The sequence below is a fragment of the Emydura macquarii genome, unplaced genomic scaffold (assembly GCF_026122565.2).
Source record: "Emydura macquarii macquarii isolate MOO-44397 ecotype Brisbane River unplaced genomic scaffold, CSIRO-AGI_Emac_v2 contig_2948, whole genome shotgun sequence".
NCBI lineage: Eukaryota > Metazoa > Chordata > Testudines > Chelidae > Emydura > Emydura macquarii.
Genome location: NW_027133085.1, coordinates 548222 through 570229, shown reverse-complemented (window position 1 = coordinate 570229; position 22008 = coordinate 548222). Strand labels below are relative to the sequence as shown.

General features: G+C 40.3%; 1 protein-coding gene across 1 annotated transcript in view; it reads right to left on the bottom strand.

The window, feature by feature from the left end:
- The window catches only part of GABBR2 (gamma-aminobutyric acid type B receptor subunit 2), a 761509-nt gene that overhangs the window by 287705 nt on the left and 451796 nt on the right, over nt 1-22008 (bottom strand). The window contains exon 8 of the mRNA XM_067569912.1: nt 3774-3834. Coding sequence (XP_067426013.1) covers nt 3774-3834 — 61 coding nt within the window. The remainder of the gene's footprint in view (nt 1-3773; nt 3835-22008) is intronic.

Below are 22008 nucleotides of genomic sequence, written 5' to 3'. Positions count from 1 at the left end.
GGATGAACCAATTCTAAACAAAGTCCATTCCTGCTACTTTCATATGACTTTCATCTTGGCTGTCAGCCCAGAAACCGAGCACTGCCTGAAAAAAATCAGCATTTCTTTACTTTTGAGGAAAAAACGTGAAGTGATGTCACTGGGGCGTGATCTCTGTTGGCAGGTTTTCACAGGGTGGAAATGTTTGTGAGGAGTGTCAATCCCAAGTGTGATGGCATGACCAATATGAAGAAATGCTTGCCCTCATGCACAGGTGCAAATGGTTATTATGTGTAACAGACCCATTCAAGGGTAGAGTTGAGAGTTAATGTCTATACTACATAGACCTACTGCTTGAAGGACCAGACTTTGCAACTTTGAATAGCAGAATTACACTTGGAATCATCCACTGAACATGCTGACAATGTCAATCTTTTTTTCTTAAGCATTGTTTGGAAGGGATTTGCCAGCGATCGTCTCACCACTACCCTCAGAAAACCATAATCCTATGCAGCCATGGCCAACCTGAGCTTCAATCTCACTATAAACTGTGGGTATCAGAATATTCATTGCACTCTATAAATATAAACCATAGATCATGTATGACATGTTATTTATACATAGACAGTTTTGCAGCTAGCTGTACTATATGATGATATAGTGCCAGATCATAGCTAGCTCCCTTACTCAGCTTTGCACTCATGGGGTGGGAAGGAGAAATGAGGGTGGAGCTAGTTTTGCAGTCCCTATGTTCCTGAGATGCTTGGCCCCAAGAGCGGCTCAGCTTGAAAGGAGCCAGCAGAATTGGCCAGTCACACTGGAGGCATATGCTTCACTCCATGAAAGGGTGTAATGTCAGAAACGGAGATGTGGAGAATCAGACCTGGTGGTTGGAGTAGTGGTAGTTGGATCTAGTAGTCAGTGTGGTAGCAGCCAGGCCAGGAACCAGAGCCAAGCATCAGCTCTGGAGTCAACAGCAGGTTCTGAACAAAGCAAGAATAGGGCTGGAAGCTGAGCTAGAGCTGGAACAGGGTTGGAAACGAGTCTGGTGTAGGAGCAGGGCAGAAGCAGACTAAGGCCTATGGAGTGACTCACCCCCATCAGGCAAGGGAGAAGTCCAAACCATGAAGTGACATTAGGCAGACTAAGCTGCTGTTTCTCCTGTGAGGCTTATATACCTGCAATGAGAGTCACCACCCCAGCTCCTGGCTTGTGGATTGGCTGAAGCCTAGCACAGGAATGACTCACCCCTCACATATAGCAGCTTTCATGCTGAGGGCTAGACTCACAAAAGAACTTAAGTGAGATGGTGACGAGTGTTGTCATGCATAGCTTTTAGGTGCCTAGAGAATCACTGGGATTCACAAAATCTGAGTTCAGTGCCTATACTCCATGTACAATGAATAGGGAGAGATAGGTACCTCAGAATAGGATTCACAAAAGCGTGGCTGTTAGGCAATGCCTCATCTAAAATAGCCAATGGGAGATGCCACACTGAGGGGTGTGTACTAAGCCCCACTCTTCTCTCAGACATAGGCTCCTAAGTCTGGGCTGCAGGGAGGCATCTAACTTTGCTTGGGATTCTCAGCTGCAACCCCATTCTCGCAGTTCAGTGCTTGTGTTGTTTTAGCAAGAAGCAGCTAGGGGGTGGATAGGGAGGAGGAGAAGGATGACTATCTCCTTCATAACTTTTAGCTCAATGTTCAGGGATGTGGGAGAAACCCAGTTCAAATCCCTATGCCACCTGAGAATAGAAGGAATCTGAGCTGGAAATCTGCCTCCTCCCAGCTGAGTGCCCTAACCACTGGATTATGGGTTATTCTGATGTGTGGGTCCCTTGGTTTCTCCTGGTGAAGCTGTTCCACTTGTGGATAAATAATGAAGGAATCATGGGTCAGAGAGAAAGCAGAAAACATGAGATTGACACTGTAGCCCGGTGGTTAGCGCACTCACACAGGAAGGGAAGGAATCCAGGATCTGTTCTTCCTGCTCCAATGTCCTTTTAAAAAAAATTATTATCCACAGTGGAACAGCTTCAACAAGAGAAACTGAAGGAGTCCCATAGGCTATCCCATAGACCAGCATTTAGGTCACTTACCTGAGAAGTTGTAGGTCCTAGTTCAAACCCCTTCTCTCACTCAGGTAGAGAAGGGGCTCCCACACTCCAGGTGAGTATCCTACCACCAGACTAGAAGCTGGGAGGCAGGTTGTCATCCTCTAAGCTCTTCTGTGTGAGTTCAGCTATAGAGGCCTGTTCTGGTAGAGGAGGTCTCAATATGTTTAGCGGATTGGGCCCTGCAGGTAAGTTAGGCAAAGGAATGCCTATATTCCCCTGGTTTGTACACTGCTCTGCATCCTTGTTGTCTAGAGAAATGGTTCTCAAACTTTTGTTTTGCGGACCACTTGAAAATTGCTGAGGGTCTTGACTGGGATGGGGGAGTGGCCACCGCGTGGCACTGGTTGGGGCCAGGAGCGACTCCGGCCAGGGCACCATTGGGCCCACCTGGTGGCAGGGGAGTAGTGAGAAGGGGTGAGGCCAGGAGAGGGGAGCAGCCATCGCACTCTGGCCAGGACGCTGCTGGGCCCACGTGGTGAGAGAAAGGCGGGGGGAAGGGTTGGGGCTGGGGGGGGGAACAGCTGCCACCACGCTGCGCAGCATGTTCCACAACCTTTCCGCTGACCACAGTGGTCCATGGACTACAGTTTTAAAACCTCTGATCTAGAGCCCTGGCGCAGGGCTGCAATGTACATGCTCAGAGGCAGAAACTTAGGTGTCTAGGGAACTTTTGGAGCAATTCACCTGGAGTTATGGTGGATTCTCAATTGCTGACAATTTTTAAATCAAGTTTGGATGTTTTTCTAAAAGTTATGCCCAGGAATTATTTTGGGGTAGTTCTATGGCCAGTCTAGATAGTCAAAATGGTCCCTGCCGGCCCTGGAATCTATGACAAAAAAACTTTTACTGTAAAAATTCAGGGGCTGAACAATTTTAGGTGCCTACAGGGCTTGGGGGCAGCTAGGTGGGGGTTTTGTGAATCCTAGTGGGGCCTGATTCTAGGATTTAGGTGCCTAAAGTGGAAGCTGCATGCCCAAGTCCTTTTGTGAATCTGGCCCTGAGAATCTCCAACAAGTATTCTGCCTGCCTGAGGGAGATTGTCTCCTGGACAGACGTTCCAGTGCAGGACTATAGCTAAATCTCACTGGTTAGCCTTGACAGAATGCAAGCGCTGAGTTAAAAAAGCTGAGAGACAAGGTGGGTTCAATAATATCTTTGAATGGACCAACTTCTGTCGGTGAGAAAGACAAATGACAGAAGTTGGTGCAATAAAAGACATTACCTCATCCACCTTGTCCCTCTAATATCCTAGGACTGAGATGGCTACAATAACACTGCTTTAAAAAATCTGGCGAGAACAACTGTTCCATCTTTCTAAGTTCTAAACCTGTCTTATTTTTCAGAAAGGATTGTGTTCAGCACTGAATAATTCTGCTCTTTAGCACAGCTTTTCCACAGCTCTTTGCTTGTTTTAGATCTCGATCTGATGATGAATATTAGATGCTCAGTGATACTTAGAGCAAGCAGAATATAATACAATACAATTTTTCTCAAAGAGGGAGAAAAGTCCATTATTTCTGGGCATCTTGTTACTTCATATTCCTTGCAGTTTATTTATTTTTTAATGTCTGTATGTCTTCAGGCTATTCTGAGGCAAATAAAACTCTGAATCACACAAGTTTGTAATACCAGACATGATCGTAGTGCAAATTAAAGTCAATAAATATCCATAGCCTACCTTGAAACTGTGTAAATTTGATGGTTCCCATTCTCTCTCCATTTCTGAACACAACTTGACCCTAAATAAAGTAAATAAATACCTTAAGATTTATAAATACTTTATAATTGATTTCAATTCAAACTACAATTCGTTCCAGTTCACACTTAAATCACCTAATGTGGACTTTTGTTACTCAAAGATCAAACACAGCTGGTATTCAAATAAGTCAATAACAAAACTTTTCATCCATAGATCTCAAAGTGCTTTACAAATGTGGTCAGTATCATTATCCCATTTTACAGATGGGGAAACTGAGGTACAAGGAACTCAAGATCATCTAGCAAAGCAATGGCAGAGCTGGGAATTTTAAACCCAGGTCTCCTGATTCTCAGACTAGTGCTCTTAAGGATAGTTTTAGGGGTTTGAGGGTCATGTGTTCAGAGTATTAAGAGTGCAATTTTACCACACTTACTCATCTTGGGCAGTGACTTCATACATGATCAGTTCTGCTGAGATCCGTGGAAGTACTTCTATAGAAGGTATTACTTTAATGTGAGTCAGTGTTATAGAACTGGACCCTAAATGACCAAGGACCTGTACTAGGAAACTCTGGCTGCCAGAGATACCTCCTCTGAAGTTTATTTACAGTATTGCTTTGCACTAGAGACTACCTAGCCCTCATGACAGTGAATAGTGGATGTGGACCTTCCCGCCCCCACTCCACTTCGCCTTGCACAGCATGTATAGAGAGGTAATCTAGCCCCAGGGATTGCCAGTAAACACTGTGGGAACTTAATTATCTTCTCATACCAATACAAATCAGGAGTTACTCCTCTGAAGTCTGGGGACTCGCACCAATGTAAAACCAGTGTAAATGAGAGGAGAATCAGTCTGTGTGTCTTTGAATTTAAAAGCCATACACTGGCCCATCAAATCCAATAATCTGATTCTGGAAGTGGCCTATGCCAAATGCTTCAAAAGAAAAATGAATATCCCCACAGTACACCAGGAACTCTATTTGTGAGGAATTCATTGCTAATGTCCTGCAGTTGATTTGGTCATAAGAAAACACATGTCAAACTGAGGTTTCATATCCACTGTGTCATTGTTTTATCTAGGATTACAGTAAGTGTTATCAAATCTAATAAAAGTATCTGGTATTTTTAAATGTCCTATTAAATAATTTATCTCATGAACTTTGAGGCAATGAATTTCACAGACAGACTATATGCTTCATAACCAAGTATCTCCTTTTTTAGTTTTAAACGTAATGCCTTTCAGTTCTGCATCCCTTTGCTCTTGTTTTATGGAATAGAGCAAAAAGGAGCATCTGAACTAAGTGACTATGACCTTCATTAGTTAGTATTCATAAATCAAGGCTCTCTTTTCTCTTCTATCCATGCTGAATTATTCCAGTCTTCATAGCATCTTAATATATGTAAGTTCCACCATGTTTCACTCCAACTATTTTCACTGCCAGGTACAGATAGAGAGAATATCCTTAATTTGCTATTGGCACCACCCCAGTGTGTGATCAGGAAGGAGGCTCTGCAACAACTACATGTCCAGCATTGTCTTTCCTTCTCTCCAGAGGCTTGGCACAGTCTTAATATCTACCATTCAAGATCTGTTATGTACCCAGATGTCACCATTTTGCCCTAAACACCTGGACTAAAATTTCTAGAGTTTTTCAGCCATATCACATATACCGCTCCTATGTTGATGAAATGCACTCACGATAGTTACTACATTTCACATCAGTGCAGTTCTTAAAATAAAGATATTTGAGATGGAGATGCAGAATGAAGTTAACAATTAACATATACCATAGGTCTAGGAGACATAGTGGTTAAATAATTAGCCCTACACTACTATATATACACCACTTCAAAACCTGACTTAAGTCACAAATAGCATAGATTTGGTAGTTTAAAACTTAGAGGCTCTGGCAGAGTTGTTGCTGTTGTTATTTATTTATCATGCACCCAAAAGTGTGCCTGATGCCTCCAAGACCATAGAGAAGACATGATCCTTACCTGGAAGAGCTTAAAATCAAAAGTACCCTTATTCAAGATGAGTAATACCTTAATGTGTGAATAGTCCAATTAACCTCAATGGGACTATTTGCAGACTAATCAATTTGAGCAAGGGAGGCAAAATTAAGCCCTAAATAGCCACAACACATAAAGCACCTGGGAAGGGCAAAGTCATACCAACAAAGGGCTCAGTTCTGCCTGGCTTTTAAACAATGACATGGAGTAGGGGAAGGAGCCATGAACCTTACCTCCCTTTGAAAGGACTAGACAAAACCAGAGACCCTGCACTTATGGAAGGGAAGCACAGTGATTGCTTCCCACCTACTCCTTCAGGTTTGAAAGGCATTCTGAAAGTACTAGGGAGATGTGCAGGGCCAGGCTGAGGGGTGGGTGAGCAGGGCAGTTGCCAACGGAGCCATCTTCTGGGGATCCCGCTGTGACGCTCTTTGGAATATAAGTGATCATTTGTAATATTATTGATATCAATATTGCAAAATTACAATGAATCTTACAAAATATGCTATGTCAGGTACCATTGGAATGGTTATAATTTGATAAGATGATAATATTCTTTATGTGTATGTATCGTCTTTGTACTGTAAATCTTGGATATGTATGATCGATGTCTGCATCCAAACACTTGTGCTGTGCTACTAGGTTACACCTCCCTGGCAGATTGGTGTCAGCATTGAGAGCCATTACCTTTACAATGAGCCCAGGGAGAGAAGCCAGGATGGCACCTATGTCTCGTCAGGACGTGTAGGGACAGTCGGTGGTCAGGGGTACTGAAAGTGCCTTTCTCTGCCCATGTGCTGTGATTTGTGTTTGAAACAAACCACATGGCAGACCAGAGACTATAAAATGCAGCTGCACCATCTCTATCTTGTCTTCATTTCTGTTTCCTACCTCTGGATCAACTCATCTACAATTGAAGCTGTGAAACAAAGGACTGAGACTCATCCAGGTACTGGATGTACTCCAGAGGAACTGTACAAGCCTGCAAACTCCATAGTTCTCCATAGTATCTGATATATATGGACTTTTTAGTCATTTGTATGTATCTGATTGTTCTGACCATTTAACATCTCTCTTCTTGTATGTTTCTTTCTCTTTATAATAAACCTTTAGTTTTAGTTACTTAAGGACAGGCTGGCAGCGTGGTATTTTGAGTAAGATCCAGACTCACACAGATTTAGTAATGTGGCTGACCCTCTAGGTATCAGGAGAACATTTTGGTAAAGGGAATACAGTTTTAAATAACTTATGTCTTTACTGGACCTAGTTGCTGATTGGGAGCCAGAGACTGAAATGCAATAAAGGAGGCTGTGTCCTTGTTTTTAGCTTCTTGATAACCAATGTGGAGGATCAAAAGCATTGTTTGTGACTGGTTGGTGAATCTAACTGCAGTGTTAGCCAGCAGTTTCGGAGAATCTGCTCATCTTTTGCTGCCCGGCCTGACCTTGGAATTTTCAGGTGGGCTGCCATGGGCACAGACAGATCACAGCAACGTCACTCTGTCACTGGCTTTGGGTCTCTTTCTGTGGGTGAACACTTCTCACAAAGCAATCACTCCATATCTGACCAATCAATCCTCATCCTCAAAGGAAACCAGCACAACACTTTCAGAAGACGAGTCTGGGAACTTAGGTTCATAACTTTGCTATTCACTAAAAAATATGGACTGAATAGAGAGACTGGATTTATGGTTCATTACAACAATCTATAACTCACTAACAACCCCATAGAGCTACATTTCCCCCTTCCCTTCCTTTTGCACTATGACTGGAAAGGTGTTAACGGGCCACTTCATCTTAAATGGTCCCTTGAAATATGTTAACTTCTTATGCTAACCAATCTGTTCCATTTTACATTTTTCTGTGACACTCTGAGTAGGTTTCCCAGACCTGAAGACGAGCTCTATGTAAGCGAGAAAACATGTCTCTCTCGCCAACAGAAGATGGTCCAATAAAAAGAAAAGTCACCCACCTCATCTTGCTAGTTCCAAGATTGTCAAACAAAACATCCTTCTTTAGTCCCTCCCTTGGTTCCTGTGCCTCCAATATGCCTGCTCTCACCCTCTGCTTGTGAGCTAGCTTTCTCTTCAGTGACGTACTTGTCACAAAATTCTGAAACCCCCTTACTTATCTTTCGTACTATTCTTACTTCAACAGTTTCAAAAAAAGTCTACTAAAAAAATTCATCTGAGAATCCTGTTATTTCAACTGAGTTTTCTGAAGAGTTCAGTTTACTTACATCAAGGAGAATTTTTAATTTTTAGAAATTTCAGAATGCTGTCATGAGCAGCATGGATAAAATTCCCCTTTGGGTGGCATGAAATGTAAGGACGGTGTCATACAAGTCTCTCTCAGCTAACTGTTTTTAACAGAACTAAAATCTTCCCTGGATTAATCCAAATCCACATTAATTCTTAAATTCTGATATTTGAACTGGGGAACACATATAACAGATGTAATTATCCAAAATCTTCCCGCTGACTGCATTTTTGAGGAGGCTAGTGAGCATCAGATAATCTTCCTGAATCACTCGGAATTAGCCTTTGTTTCAGTAAGTGTTTGATTAAGTTCATTTGAACTGTGGCTATTTAAGCATAAATACTCTTTTCTGGGCAATCCATTCCCCTTTTGGTGACCTCTTCTTGCCAATAGGGCTTATGAAGCATAGCTGGAGCCGGCACAAATCCATATTCTGTTCATGGAAGAATGCATAAATAAACCTCCACTTTAATAAATTGTGTCTAAAACGAATACAGACACATGATGCTGTCCTTCTGGTCTGATGCTAATGAAAATTCTGAATAACACAGGGTTATAGGAATTGCCATACTATACCAAACCCAAGGTTGATTTAGTCTTGTATTGTGTGTGGACTCTGTCAGTGGCCAGTAGCAGATGTTTCAGAGGAAGGCCCTCTACTTGGCACTGTGGGATAATCTGCCCCCATGCATCTGGCCCCATCACAGTCTCTAACAGTCAGAAATTGGCTAAAACCCTGAAAGATTAGGTTTAATATGACTTCCAGGATCTTTGTCATCATTAATGATAACAACTCTGGATATTTGAGGAGGGGGTAGTGTAGCCTCATGGATATAGCATTCGTCTGGGACTCAGGAGACCGCTTCTCCTCTCTGCCACTGGCATTCTGGATACCCTTGGGCAAGTCACTTCACCTCTCTGTATTTCCATTTCCCCATCTGAAAAATGGGAATAAATGGTACTGATCACCTTTGTAAAATGCTTTGAGATCTAGTAATGGAAAGCATGATATGGTATTCTTATCACATTATCCATATAAATATGCAATCTCTTGTTGAATCTTGTTACATTATTGTCCTCAGTGACTTCCTGTGGCAGTGAGTACCACAGTCTAATTATGCATTGTGAGTAAAAATTAATTCCTTTGGTCAGTTTTAAATTTGCCACCTCTTAATTTCATTGACTGTCCCCTTGTTCTTCTCACATGAGAGAGGAAGAACAAAATTCTAACTTATGATATGAGCTCATACTATTCACAGATAAACTACCACAAGAAATCACTGTTATGTCTTTAAATACTGTCATAAGCTCAAAATCAATGCAGTTTTCCAAATTCTACAAAAAATAATATGCATATCTTTAATTACAGGTATAGCTTGGGAGGGCATTGCCCCCCCCAAACTGCAAGTCTCGGGCAGCCATGGAATTTGCCCCCCCCCATGTGCAGCCCCATCATCCTGACTGGAGCTGTTCCCCCAAATATAGAAGTCAAACTATGCCTGTGTCTTTACTGTTTCTTGTAATATCAACAATATTTTGACAAATCCATAAGATGGAAGTATTTACATTACTTATCTGCTGATTAAAGGAAAAGCCATCCTAACTGATATGCTGTGGAAATTATCCACTGGTATGGATCAGCTCTGATTAGTCTGAATATACATAAACTTGTAGACAAATTATGTATAGGAATAACAGCTGTAAATTTTTAAAGCTTTTATTTTGACAATCTCCATTGTTAAGAATTGCTGAATTATTATAATGTAAGCAATATAAAAAGCAATTGCCAAATTTATTCAATGTATGTTTTCTCCAGTATTTTATCAGTGTAACTTGATATTTTATTATGATTTTATTATCCAGTATTTTATTTGCAATAAGGAATGTTGGATAATGCAAAAATAATAATAATGAAATCAAATAATATTAAATGAAAAACATTTGCTGAATATTTTTTCTGCTCTAATATTCGATTAGGTTCTTGTTTAACACTACATGAGGTTAGTTCTAGAAACTTATTATTATACACAGATAAATAAACCAAAAAAACTCCATGAGAGAAATGTAACGTTGTTACCCATCCTATAAACTGAGAGATGGAGTTTTATAAATAAGCTTACCAATGTTCAATAGCTATGATTTGTAGGAGTAAAATATTGATTTACGCTGTTTTTGCACCAAAGATGACATATATAGGTGACAGATTACTTATAATGATTTAACATGTATGTTCTTTGGCCCCAATCAACTCATTAATTTTTAGAGATCAAGGTAGTAAATCTCAAGATTTAACAAGATGATTGTCTTCCATAGATTCTAGACTCATAAACTACTAACAATATTTTTCTTCATCTAAGTTAATGGACTGTTTTAATAATGGGTATGCCTAATGCATGCATTAGGCTCCGAACTTGCAAAAGCATGTGCCAGTACAGACCCATACAAATGCAAAGAGACCCACAAAAGTCTATAAGGCAACACGTTGGTTTAGGGCCCCTTTACAGGATCTAGGCCTTGTTGAATATATGTACCACCTATGACTAGTCATATCGACAAATGGTACTCTATGTAGAATTCCAAGATATATAACAAAATAAACATAATATTTACATATAAGTTAGCAGCAGTCATTGGTGGTTTGATATATCATTAGTTGTACCAACAGATTATTTTTAAAATAAAGTATTGCCACGTTCAGAACCAAGACTCACCCAGTTATCCCTGTTTTGAGTCCAATAATTTGAGTTTGACTAAAGCATATTTTCCAATAAAAGACATCCAGTCTTTATTTAAAGACATCAAGACACTTAAGGTATGCCTTCATTTGGAAGGTGTGATTTCCAGCTCACGGAGAAATACTTGTGCTAGCTCTGACTGAGCTAAATATAGAAGAGTAGACGTGGCAGTGCAAGATGCTAACTGACCTGAGCATAATCTTGCATGGGACGCTAGTTACATACTTGAGCAGCTATCTCCTCATGCCACAGCAGCTACACTTAATATATAGTTATTTGCCTTCCCTACAGGAATACTGGTGTAAGGCAGCTTTTTACTAACATAACTGTGTCCAAACTAGGGGAAGTACTACTTTAACTATTCCAGTATAGTTAAAGTGGTACCATTTTTTGTGTATAGACCAGGCCTTATTTAAGGCAGGCTTTCCAGTCCCCAAATCATTTTTGTGGCTCTTCTCTGAACCCTCTCCAACTCTTCAACATCCTTTTTCAAGTATGGACACTAGAACTGGACATGGTATGCCTGTAATGGCTCCACTATTGCCTTTAAATAAAAACATCTCTTCCTTTCTTCTCTTTTTATAAATCCTAAGATCACATTCTGGCCACAGCATTATATTGGAAACTCATGTTCAGTTAGTTAACTGCTGTGACCACAAGAGGGTATGTTTACACTGCAATAAAAAATCTGTACAGTGAATTTCAGAGCCCAGGTCAATTGACTTGGGCTTGTAGGGCTCAGCCCGCAGGGCTAGAAATTACAATGTAGATCACCCTTTTTCCATTTGCAGGCCTCAAAAATTTTAAATGGAGGTGTCCACTCCTTTGGAAATCTTAGACATAGTTTGCAGACCCCAGATGTCTCCGGACCACAGGTTGAAAACCACTGGTGTAGATGGTCAGGCTCAGGCTGGAGCCCAAATATCTACACTGCAATTTTTAGCCCTGCAAGTCTGAGTCAACTGACTTGAGCCAGCTGTGGCCATGCCACAGGTCTTTTATTGCAGTGTAGATATACCCTAAGTCCTCTTCATAGTTGCTGGTTCCCACGCCTTACTCTGTAACTGTGACTTATATTCTTGGATCATAGTTGTATGATCTGGCATTTGGTCATAACACAATGCATGTTGTTTGATTGGGCCTCCTTAGTAAGCAATCCAGACCACTCTGGAAAAGTGACTTACTCTCAAAATTATTTACCATTCCATCCATCTTTATGCCATCTACAGATTTTATTGTCAATGATTTTATATCTCCATCTTGATTGAGACTTGTATCAGCTATTCCATTTTTTTTTTTTTTTTTTGCCCACAGTCTTTGACTGGTTAACAAATCCATAATAGTCATCCCATTTATACTTTTTAAATATTGGCACAACATTAGCTTCCTTCAAGCCTCTGGGAATTACCTGATATTTCAAAACTTCTTAAAAAATGAAGATAAATGATCATAAGTCAACTTTTTGATGCAAATGATCCCAACCTGCTGAAGTAAAAATATTTAACCTTGGTAGATAAATTTAACATGCTACTTAGTTACTACTGGAATAAAAATAATTTTACCGTCACTATACTATGAATATATTATCCAGCTTCTTTCCAAATACAGAACTTAAATATTTATTGAATGCTTCTTCTTTGTGTGCATTATTACTAACAATTTTATCATCTCCCTTTGCTTATTGACATATACCAATGTTAGGATTCCTTTGTTTCTGAAACGTTAAAAAAACATTTTTACTGTCCTTAACCCTGCTGGCAATAGATTTTCATTCATATCTTTAACTTCCCTTCTCAATCGATAGGGATTGACATAATACATTTTTAAGTGTTTTCCTGAATCAGGTTCAAGAACCGCACATGGATCATAACTTTCAGTGTCTGCATGCATATTTTTGCAAAATGATAATTGATGTTTATAGATTTTACAGACATTACTGTATTCAAAACATCTATTTCAGAGATTTTACAGTACCAATCTCCTACAGCTCTGCTTTAACTTGATTTTATTTCTCACAGTTTAAATAATAAATAAATTAATTAATAATAATAATTAATCATGACAGTCATATCAACCACATTTTTTCTGGTTTCTCTGGGAGAACTTTTTTTTGTTCTGCTTATATAGATACAAGATACAAGATACTTTCTGTTAAATTAGAATGGCATGTAGCCGATTTGTGACTGCTAGAAACAAGTATCTCCAACAGCTGGTAGCAGGGAAACTAGATGGGGAAGGCTCTGAGTTACTACAGCAAATTCTGTCCAAGATGTCTGGCTGCTGGATCTTGCCCACATGCTCAGGGTCTAATTGATCACCACATTTGGGGTTGGGAAGGAATTTTCTGCTGGGTCAGATTGGCAGAGACTTTGGATTTTCGTTTTTCTTTCTTTCTTTCTTTTTTTTTGCCATCATCTGCAGCATGGGGCATGGATAACTTGCAAGTTTAAACTAGTGTAAATCATGGATTATCTATAACTTGAAGTCTTTAAATCATGATATGAGGACTGCAGCAACTCAGTAAGAGGTTATGGGTCTATTACAGGAGTGTGGGGGGGTGAGGTTCTGTGGCCTGTAATGAGCAGGAGGTCAGACTAGATGATCATGATGGTTGCTTCCGGCCTTATAGTCTATGAGTCTATGAATCTAAAATGGACCTCTTAATAGTGGTATATTCAGGCTGGGATTATTAAGAGCACAAAGAGCCCTCTATCAGAAATGCTGTCAGTTCTTCAAATTCAGAAATTTTAGCTTTAAACCCTTATATATGAATCTGTTTTCACACTTGCTGGACACATAAGAGTAAGAATAATTATCACACAGAAAGGGTGACTATATTGTGGAAATCACTGACTCTGAAAATGATTTAGGCGTTTCCACTAAAAACGATCTCCCAGTACCATGCTGTGGCTAAAAGAACTAACACAATTACTGGGTGAATAAACAGGATAGCTTGAAGTAGAAGTAGGAAGTTGATATTACATATGTAACCAACACTGGGGAGACAACCGCTGGAATGGTGTGTTCAGTTCTGGTATGAACACTTCAAAAAGGATGTTGAAAAACTGGAGAGGGTCCAAAGAGCTACAAGAATGAGCTTTAAAATTATAGATGATAATTTCTGACATCAAAATGTTATACCCTACTGAGCATAAGTCTATGTTTGACCTGATTCTGACTGATAAAGATGAATTGAGCAAGGAACTAAACAGGAGTTTTAAAAATATATCAGGAACAAAACAAATCATAGCAATTACATAGGTCTGTTACTACATAGTGATAGTGCAATTGTTAATGACGGAGAAAAGGCAGAGAAGTTCAATGGATATTTCCTATATTTAAGAAGAAGCTGGATTTCTCATTCACGGTATAGAGTAATAATGAAATGTTTTCCATTTCAACAGTAAATAGGGGGGATGTTTAAACAGTAACTACTAAAGTGAAACATTTTCAAGCCTACAGGATTGGATAACTTGCACTCAAAAGTTTTAAAAGAAGTTGTCAAAGAAAAGTCTGAATGATTGAATTTGACATGTTAAAAATTGGAACACTGGGGAAATTCCAGAGTACTGAAAAAGACGTTATGTCAATATTTGAAAGGCTAAATGGGAACTATAGAATGGTAATATAATCAATACCAGCATCGTTTTATGGAAAATAGGTCTTATTAAACACATTTGAGATGGTTTTTAATGTAATTTCTAGTTGGTTGACAAATATTGGTGTAATATATTTAGGTCTTGTCTACACAGAGAAACTATTACAAAATAATATAGGGTGTGAATTTAAAGTCCCATCCCTATTCCATAATAACTCCACGTGAATACTCTCATTCCCCCTAAAATATGACTTTTTGCAGTTTAGTTTACTTAGCTGCCAAAGTGAATTAAACTAAACTGCACAATAGCAAATCATTCCAGGCTATTTCCTCATGAAGACAAGCCGTTAGACTTTGTAACACATTTGATGTGGTACTATACAACATTCTGACTAAAGAATTAGTACTATACATAATCAATGCACCACATATCAAATGTTTTAAAAACTTGTTAACTGATAAGAAAAAGTAATTGCAGGTCAGGAATCATCCTTCAATCGGTGTTAGTTCTGGTGGAGTCCCACTGGTATCTGACCTTGGTCCAATGCAGTACAGTATTTTTATCAATGATCTGGATGCAAATTATCTGTATTTCCTGATTTTTTTTAAATGTCTACCATTAGTCAAAACAAAAGCTTTCGGCATGGTGAAGCACCGGAATGGGTTACCTAGGAAAGTGGTGGAATCTCCATCTTTAGAAGTTTTTAAGCTGCAGCTTGACAAAGCCCTGGCTGGGATGATTTAGCTGAGGTTAGTCCTGCTTTGCGCAGGGGGTTGGACTAGATGACCTCCTGAGGTCCCTTCCAACTCTAATCTTCTATGATTCTATTTCCAAACTGAAACTTTTCAGAATTTCCATTCCACAAAATAACTCAGAATTTTATCCTATTGTCCCAATATGGGATAAAAATAAACATTGAAATTTCAAATTTCCCTCATATACAGTGGCTAACATTAGTGGGTCGCACACACAGCAGGCAAACTACAGTATATAGGGATGACACTTGCACAAGGTCTGCATTGCAGCTTGTGTCACTGTCGAGGGGCAAAGGTGCCTGAACAAGTGTGGGGAAATTCAGTACCTCATCAGGCCCTCTTCTGGTGTCCACTAACAGGAAAGCTAAGAAAGTGATGGGGATGCCACATGTTGTCTGACAAGTGGGGGTGGGGTTACTATTGTTGAGTAGCAGTAGTTGCTGTATAGTCAGCTATGACCTGTTGTGATCTCACTATAAAGGATAATCCCTTTGTCAATGTCAGCATTTGCACATTGTTCCTCCTAATTTGGCCTAAATGTTGTTGTGACATATCCAGTTGTGATCCAGTACATATGTTAGATATAGTATACACCATGATAGTACGTATTATGCGCATGGTCGTAATTGGTATATTGACTATAAATTGGGTAAATATATTAAATTGTATTATGCTTACTCTTATTCTTCTATGCTAAGGATCCCACAATACTTTGTAACAGTACAACTCTACATTTGGCATCAGCAGATAGGAAAACTGTCAGAGACAAGATGTAGAAGTATTCTACCTGGGTACAGGTAGTGAGTGCCTTCATGGCCCAACTAGTTTGGAATTTGGGGTTCAAAAACAATAGATAACAGGGGTACACCATGGTTCCAGGAAAACAATTTGAAATTGGAGGTGGAATCTTAAATGTGTAAATTGCAGTGAACACACTGTGAGACCTGCTTCCCAGAAGGACCGGCAATGTATTGGCTCTTTCATGTACTGTACTCTTTTTGTCTTTGGAAAGTAAATTGGCTGAGCTTGGTTATTTGGTCTCGAACATTTTTAATATTATAGTGTAGTCCTTCTATACAATTAAGCAATACAGCTGTCTCTCAGAGATGTCAATATATCCATGAAACCACACCGCAAAGTCTTCCTGGAAGATCTTTTCTGTGTTTTTAAACCCAAGTAACACACTCTTAGCTTTCCCTCTGACTCTGTAAACTCAAGATAAGTCTCTTCCTTATCAGTTACCCTAGTATTGCTCAATGTACGAGTGTGTGATGGTAGTCTTCTGTCTGACCTTGAAAAGAACCCTTATGTTGACCCATCGGCATCAGTCACAATCTCACCATTGTGACAGATTTGCCAGCAGATGTACCTTTTGAATGCAGGATTTAGAGACAAGTCGGGAGAGATGAACACTCCCTTCTGTACCTACTGAGAAGCAGCATAATGCTGTGGTGGGCTAACCAGATTGACATTACTATCTAAAGAACAAGTATGTATGTACCAGTGTGCACAAATTTTGGACAACTGTTAGGAGAGGAGTAAGTAACTGAAAATGTGGAGGAAATAAGCCTTCCAAACTGTGTGGCAGGCAACACTAATTACAGCTAGTGGCAAACTCAGTCTTCTTTACTCTGTGTGCCCATACCAATGTCCAGTAACTGAAATATATGGAAAAAGATAATAGTCATGAGAGCTAGCGCCTGACATGGTAAGGATGTCGAGATCTCCCATCCCTCTGTTACTAACCATAGGGATGTCCTGAGGAGTTAATTCTGGTACATCTGCCCTTTGGCTGGCAGTTCTCTGTTGTGTTGCCAGACACTCACAATAGTTCTATTTTCCTAGACTGTCAGGTAATGCCATTCCTTATCCATATCTTATGCTCTTTGCCTGAATTTCCAATGGCATTTGTGTAGAATGTCAGACCACATACAGACATAGCCAGACTGGATCAAACACTTTGTCCATTGAGTCAGGTATCCTGTCACCAACAGTAGCCAACATCATATAGTTCAAACAAGGTGTGAGAAAAACGGTAGCTGGAGGATAACTTGCTTCCAGAGAAAATTTCCTCCCAACCTTTAAGAGCTAAAGGTTAGTTTATGCCCTGAAACACGAGGTTTTCTATCCTGTCCAAATCTTTTGTTTGTTTCTAGTATTGACTCTTTCAACACTGGCTCTTCTTGTTATCTATGTCCTTCTTGGAATCCTGCTAAGTTCTTGGCCTCACTGGTCTATCATCACAATGGGTTCCATGGGCTAAATGTGTACTGTATGAAAAACTATTTCTTTTCATCGGTTCTGAAATTTCTGCCTTTCACTTTTTTAAATGTTCCCTTTTTCTTGCATTAAAGGACAGGGAGAATAGAAGTTTTCCATTTATCTTCTCTATATCATTTATTATTTTGTTTAATTTGACTATGTCCCCTCTTATTTGTCCCCTTTCTAAAATATAATCCCATTTCATACAATCATAGATATGCAGGGCTGAACAGGACCTCAAGAGTTCATCAAGGCCATAGTTTCTCAACCTGTGGTACGCGTATTCCTGGGGGTACATGAGACAAAGGCAGAGGGTACCTGGGGAAAAACCCAGTGAAGGGGAAGTGGGCGGCAGCCATCGACTTCTGAGGAGGAAAGGCAGCAGCCACCCGCTTCCCACCCGGTCCCAGCTCCCAGCTAGGAACCCAATGGCAGTCTCCTGCGCCGTGCAAGCTGGGCTCGCAGCTGGGTGGCAGCCACTGCGCTCTGGCTCCAAGCCGAGGGACAGCCTCCTGCACCCCGGCTTGAAGATGGGTAACAGCTGCCTGCCCACATCCCTGGGTCCCAGCCGCACAGAAACCTCCTCTGCCCCAGCTCGAATTGGGTGGCAGTCACCCATCTCTTGGGCTGGCAGCCGGGCGGCAACCGCCTGCAAGTTGCCCAGGTGGCAGCCCCACTCCCTGGCTCAAAGCCCGGTGCCCAGAAAACTTGTCAGTTTCATTGCTCTAGCTGAGCAGTGAAATTGACAACTATGACAGCCCCAGATTTTACCAGTATGAAAATGTTAAGAGGGGCCCACACAGTGTGATTCGTCCCACACCTGCACCGTCCTTGGGACGGCCATGGGGAGTAATGCTATCCACTCTGGGCTGCTAGTGCCTGCTCATACCTCACAAGTCCCCACCTGTGTGAGGAGAATACCATGTGACCCTGCAATCAGGCCATAGTGATTGGCTGGCATTGGCCTTTGCTCCTATATGGAGGAAGGGGAGGAGGAAGGCAGGGAGAAAGAGCAGGGGGTTTTGTGATCTGCCACAGCCACACAGCATTGCAGAACTCAGAACTCCCCTACTTTATGAGAAATACAGTTGTCCAGCAGTAAAGGGGGAAAAGACTGTATTTCTCAGAGTACACATGCCAGTCTGCTGTAGTTTCCACTTTTAGTGTTTGAATGTACTGGGCTTGTGTTACTGTTTTAATTTTACTGATTGTGAGGGTATTAAAATGGATTGTTTTCTTGTAAAAGGAAAGACTTCAGATTTAGAAGAAAGTAGTTCCCATACAAATGTGGAACAAGTGTTGGATCCAGAGGATCCTGTTTCGGGGGGAAAAAAAAAAGCATCAGTAGTGAATGTACAAAATCTTCACAGGTTCATAAAGCACGTAGCTACGATCCCAGTTATCTGGCTTTTGGGTTTACAACAAACAGAGGTATATCTCCATTACCACTTTGTGTGATCTGCAGTGAGACATTGTCTAATCACTGTATGAAGCCCTCCCTTTTGAAAAGGCACCTTCAAACTAAACATCCTGATCTGAAGGACAAATCAATAGATTTTTTAACAAGAAAATGTGAAAGTTTGAAAAAATCAAGTGCTGCTATGAAATTGTACTCTGCAATCCCTAAACACGCTCTACAAGCTTCATTTGAAATCACACACAGTGGCGAAAACGAAGAAACCACACACCATTGCTGAGAACCTTGCCATTCCTGCTGCTATCAGAATTGCTGAAATCACGTTTGGCAAAACAGAAGTAGATAAAATTAAAACCATCCCACATGCAAATGACACCATGACAAAAAGAATTGATGAAATGTCAGAAGACATAATTAAACAAATTTCAGAAAAAATCATCCAGAAAAAACAGTTTGCTTTACAGATCGATGAATCTACAGATGTATCCAACTATGCACAATTGATGATGTTTGTTAGATACATTGATGATGAAGATGAACAAGGAATACAGGAACAAATATATGGCTGCAAAGAATTGGACACAAGAACAACAGAAGAGGACATCTTTAAGATCTTAAATGAGCACATTGTAAATAATGGATTGTCATGGGAGTGGTGTGTGTCTGTGTGCACAGACGGAACAGCAGCAATGGTAGGTTGATGAAGTGGCCTTGTTACTCACTTAAAAGCTATAAATCCTTCAATCAAGTGGAACCATTGTATAATCCACAGACAGGCATTGACTGCAAAGCAACTGAATGAAGATTTAAACAGCATGCTAGGAACGGCCATGAAAACAGTAAACTTCACAAAAATGCGGGCTCTGAATTCATGTCTTTTCCGATTGCTGTGTCGTGACATGAGATCTGAACATATTACTGTACTTCTTCACACTGATGTTCAGTGGTTATCACATGGAAGGTTATTGAATCGCCTATTTGAGTTGAGATGTGAAGTTACTGTCTTGCTCAGATATATGAAATCTGAATTCTTACAGCATTTTGAAGATGAAGTATGGATTTGCAAATTATTCTATCTTTTTGACATTTTTGATGAAATCAATAACTTGAACCTTCAGCTTCAGGGATACAACACAAATATATTTATCTTGCATGACAAAGTAAGAGCTTTTAAAAAAAAAGTTGAGGTTCTGGAAAAATCGAGCTTTATGTGGAAATTTTGTTTAATTTCCACAGCTCTCAAAGTTCTGTGAAGAAAACGAAATCACTCTGAATGAAGGTGTGAAAGAAAATATTAAAGAACACGTGGTAAATTTGGAGTCAAACTTTGAACATTATTTCCCTAATGTTGAAGAGCATGAAGATCCAGAGAAACTGTGGATTTTGAATCCATTTAATGACAGCACTACTGAACAAGCAGGGTTCCAGAAAGCATGAAGGAAAAACATTTTGAGCTTTGCACAGACAGTACGTTGCAGAAGATGCAGATCGTGGGACTGGGGGACATCCCTGCATTTTGGCAGAAAATGAAATGGGAATACCTACAGCTGAGGAACATGGCTCTCACAGAGCTTCTCCCATTTGCCTCAACATATTTGTGTGAGACCAGTTTCTCACACTTGACTGGGCTAAAAAGTAAAATAAGAAATCGTTTGTGCCCAGAAAATGATCTGATAGTAGCAATAAGTAGTTTAAAACTGAGATTTGGAATGCTTGTGTCATCCTAATAGGCCTAAGTTTCTCATTAAATCCAGCTCTTACAAGAACTCATTTTTATGTTATTTTGTTAAAACTAGCAAAAAGTCCAGTCCAATCCCACATTTGTAGAACAATTCTAGAGGGGGAGTATCAATTCCAGTCACAAAGATACCTATATTTAGAGAATTTTATTGATATAAATGTTTGAGTTATATTGGTTTTACTGGTCTATAATTTTTTATTCTTGTTATTTTGTTTAAAAAAACTGTTGAAAAAATCAATAAAAAAGAATAAATCTTACATTCTGAATTATTGTATGCCTATTTATGTGTGTGTGTGTGCCTCCGTGTCTGCCTGCATGTGCGTGTGTCTCAGCATGTCACTGCATGTGTCTGACTATGTCCTTGTGTCTTTTTATCTCTGAACTACAGCTCCAAACACTCCCTTCATCCACTGCCACCACAGTAGTCCTGCAGACATACCCTTTTTTAAAAAAGAGCAACCACAATCTTTTCTCTTGCCCTCCTTCTCTGTCTCTCTCTCACCCCTTCCTCCTTTCAAATCTATGGCAAAAAATTTGCGCACCACACAGTGTGTGGCACTTTGTATTCCCCAGCATTGGCATGCCACTCAAAGCTTCCTTTTGCCAACATCACCTCTAGCCCAGGTACATACTTGAGTTGTGCACTCCTGGTGTAAAGGTGGTAACCCTACCCACACTAGATCTGACATCTGTCATATCATGGCCTTATATACTCAGCCCTTCTTCCAACTTATGGCACATATTAGTCTGTAAATATAAAATCCCGTGGAAAATTGAGTGTTGGGGTGCTTATTAAAATTTTCAGAAGTTAGGGGGTACTTGCTACTTAAAAGGCTGAGAAACACTGATCTAGGCCACTCCCTATGTTGAGGCAGGAACACTTATATCTAAACTATCCCGAACAGATGTTTAGAGGCTTTAAAGAACAATTAGATCATGACGGGGATTCCACAAGCTCCATAAATAACCTGTCCTAGTGCTTAACTATCCATATTTAGAAAGTTCTTCCTTATAGCTAATCTAAATCTCCCTTGCTGCAACCTAAAGGTATGTCTATTCTTGTGGCAGTATGTTAGAGTACAGACACTGCACACCCAGCTCGCATGGATATAAACAGCAATGTAGACTGAGGCACAGCTTAGGTAAGTAGAGTATCTTACATGCCTGAACCAAAGGGCATATATGCTACACACTCTCTATGCATCCACACAGTGTCTCCCATGTGTACATTCCTATTTTTAGCAGTGTAGTGTCTCAGAACCTTTCCCCATTGCAGTGAAATACTGTAGCAGCAAGGGAAGGGCTCTGGCAGCGGGGAGGCACTTAAGAAGGCTTCAGGAGTTCCCTCCTGCTGGAGCATTTCCCTGCTCTCTAGCCCCCCAACCAGGGCCTTTCACTGCCACATGTAGCAACACACTCTTTTCAGTCTCTTCAT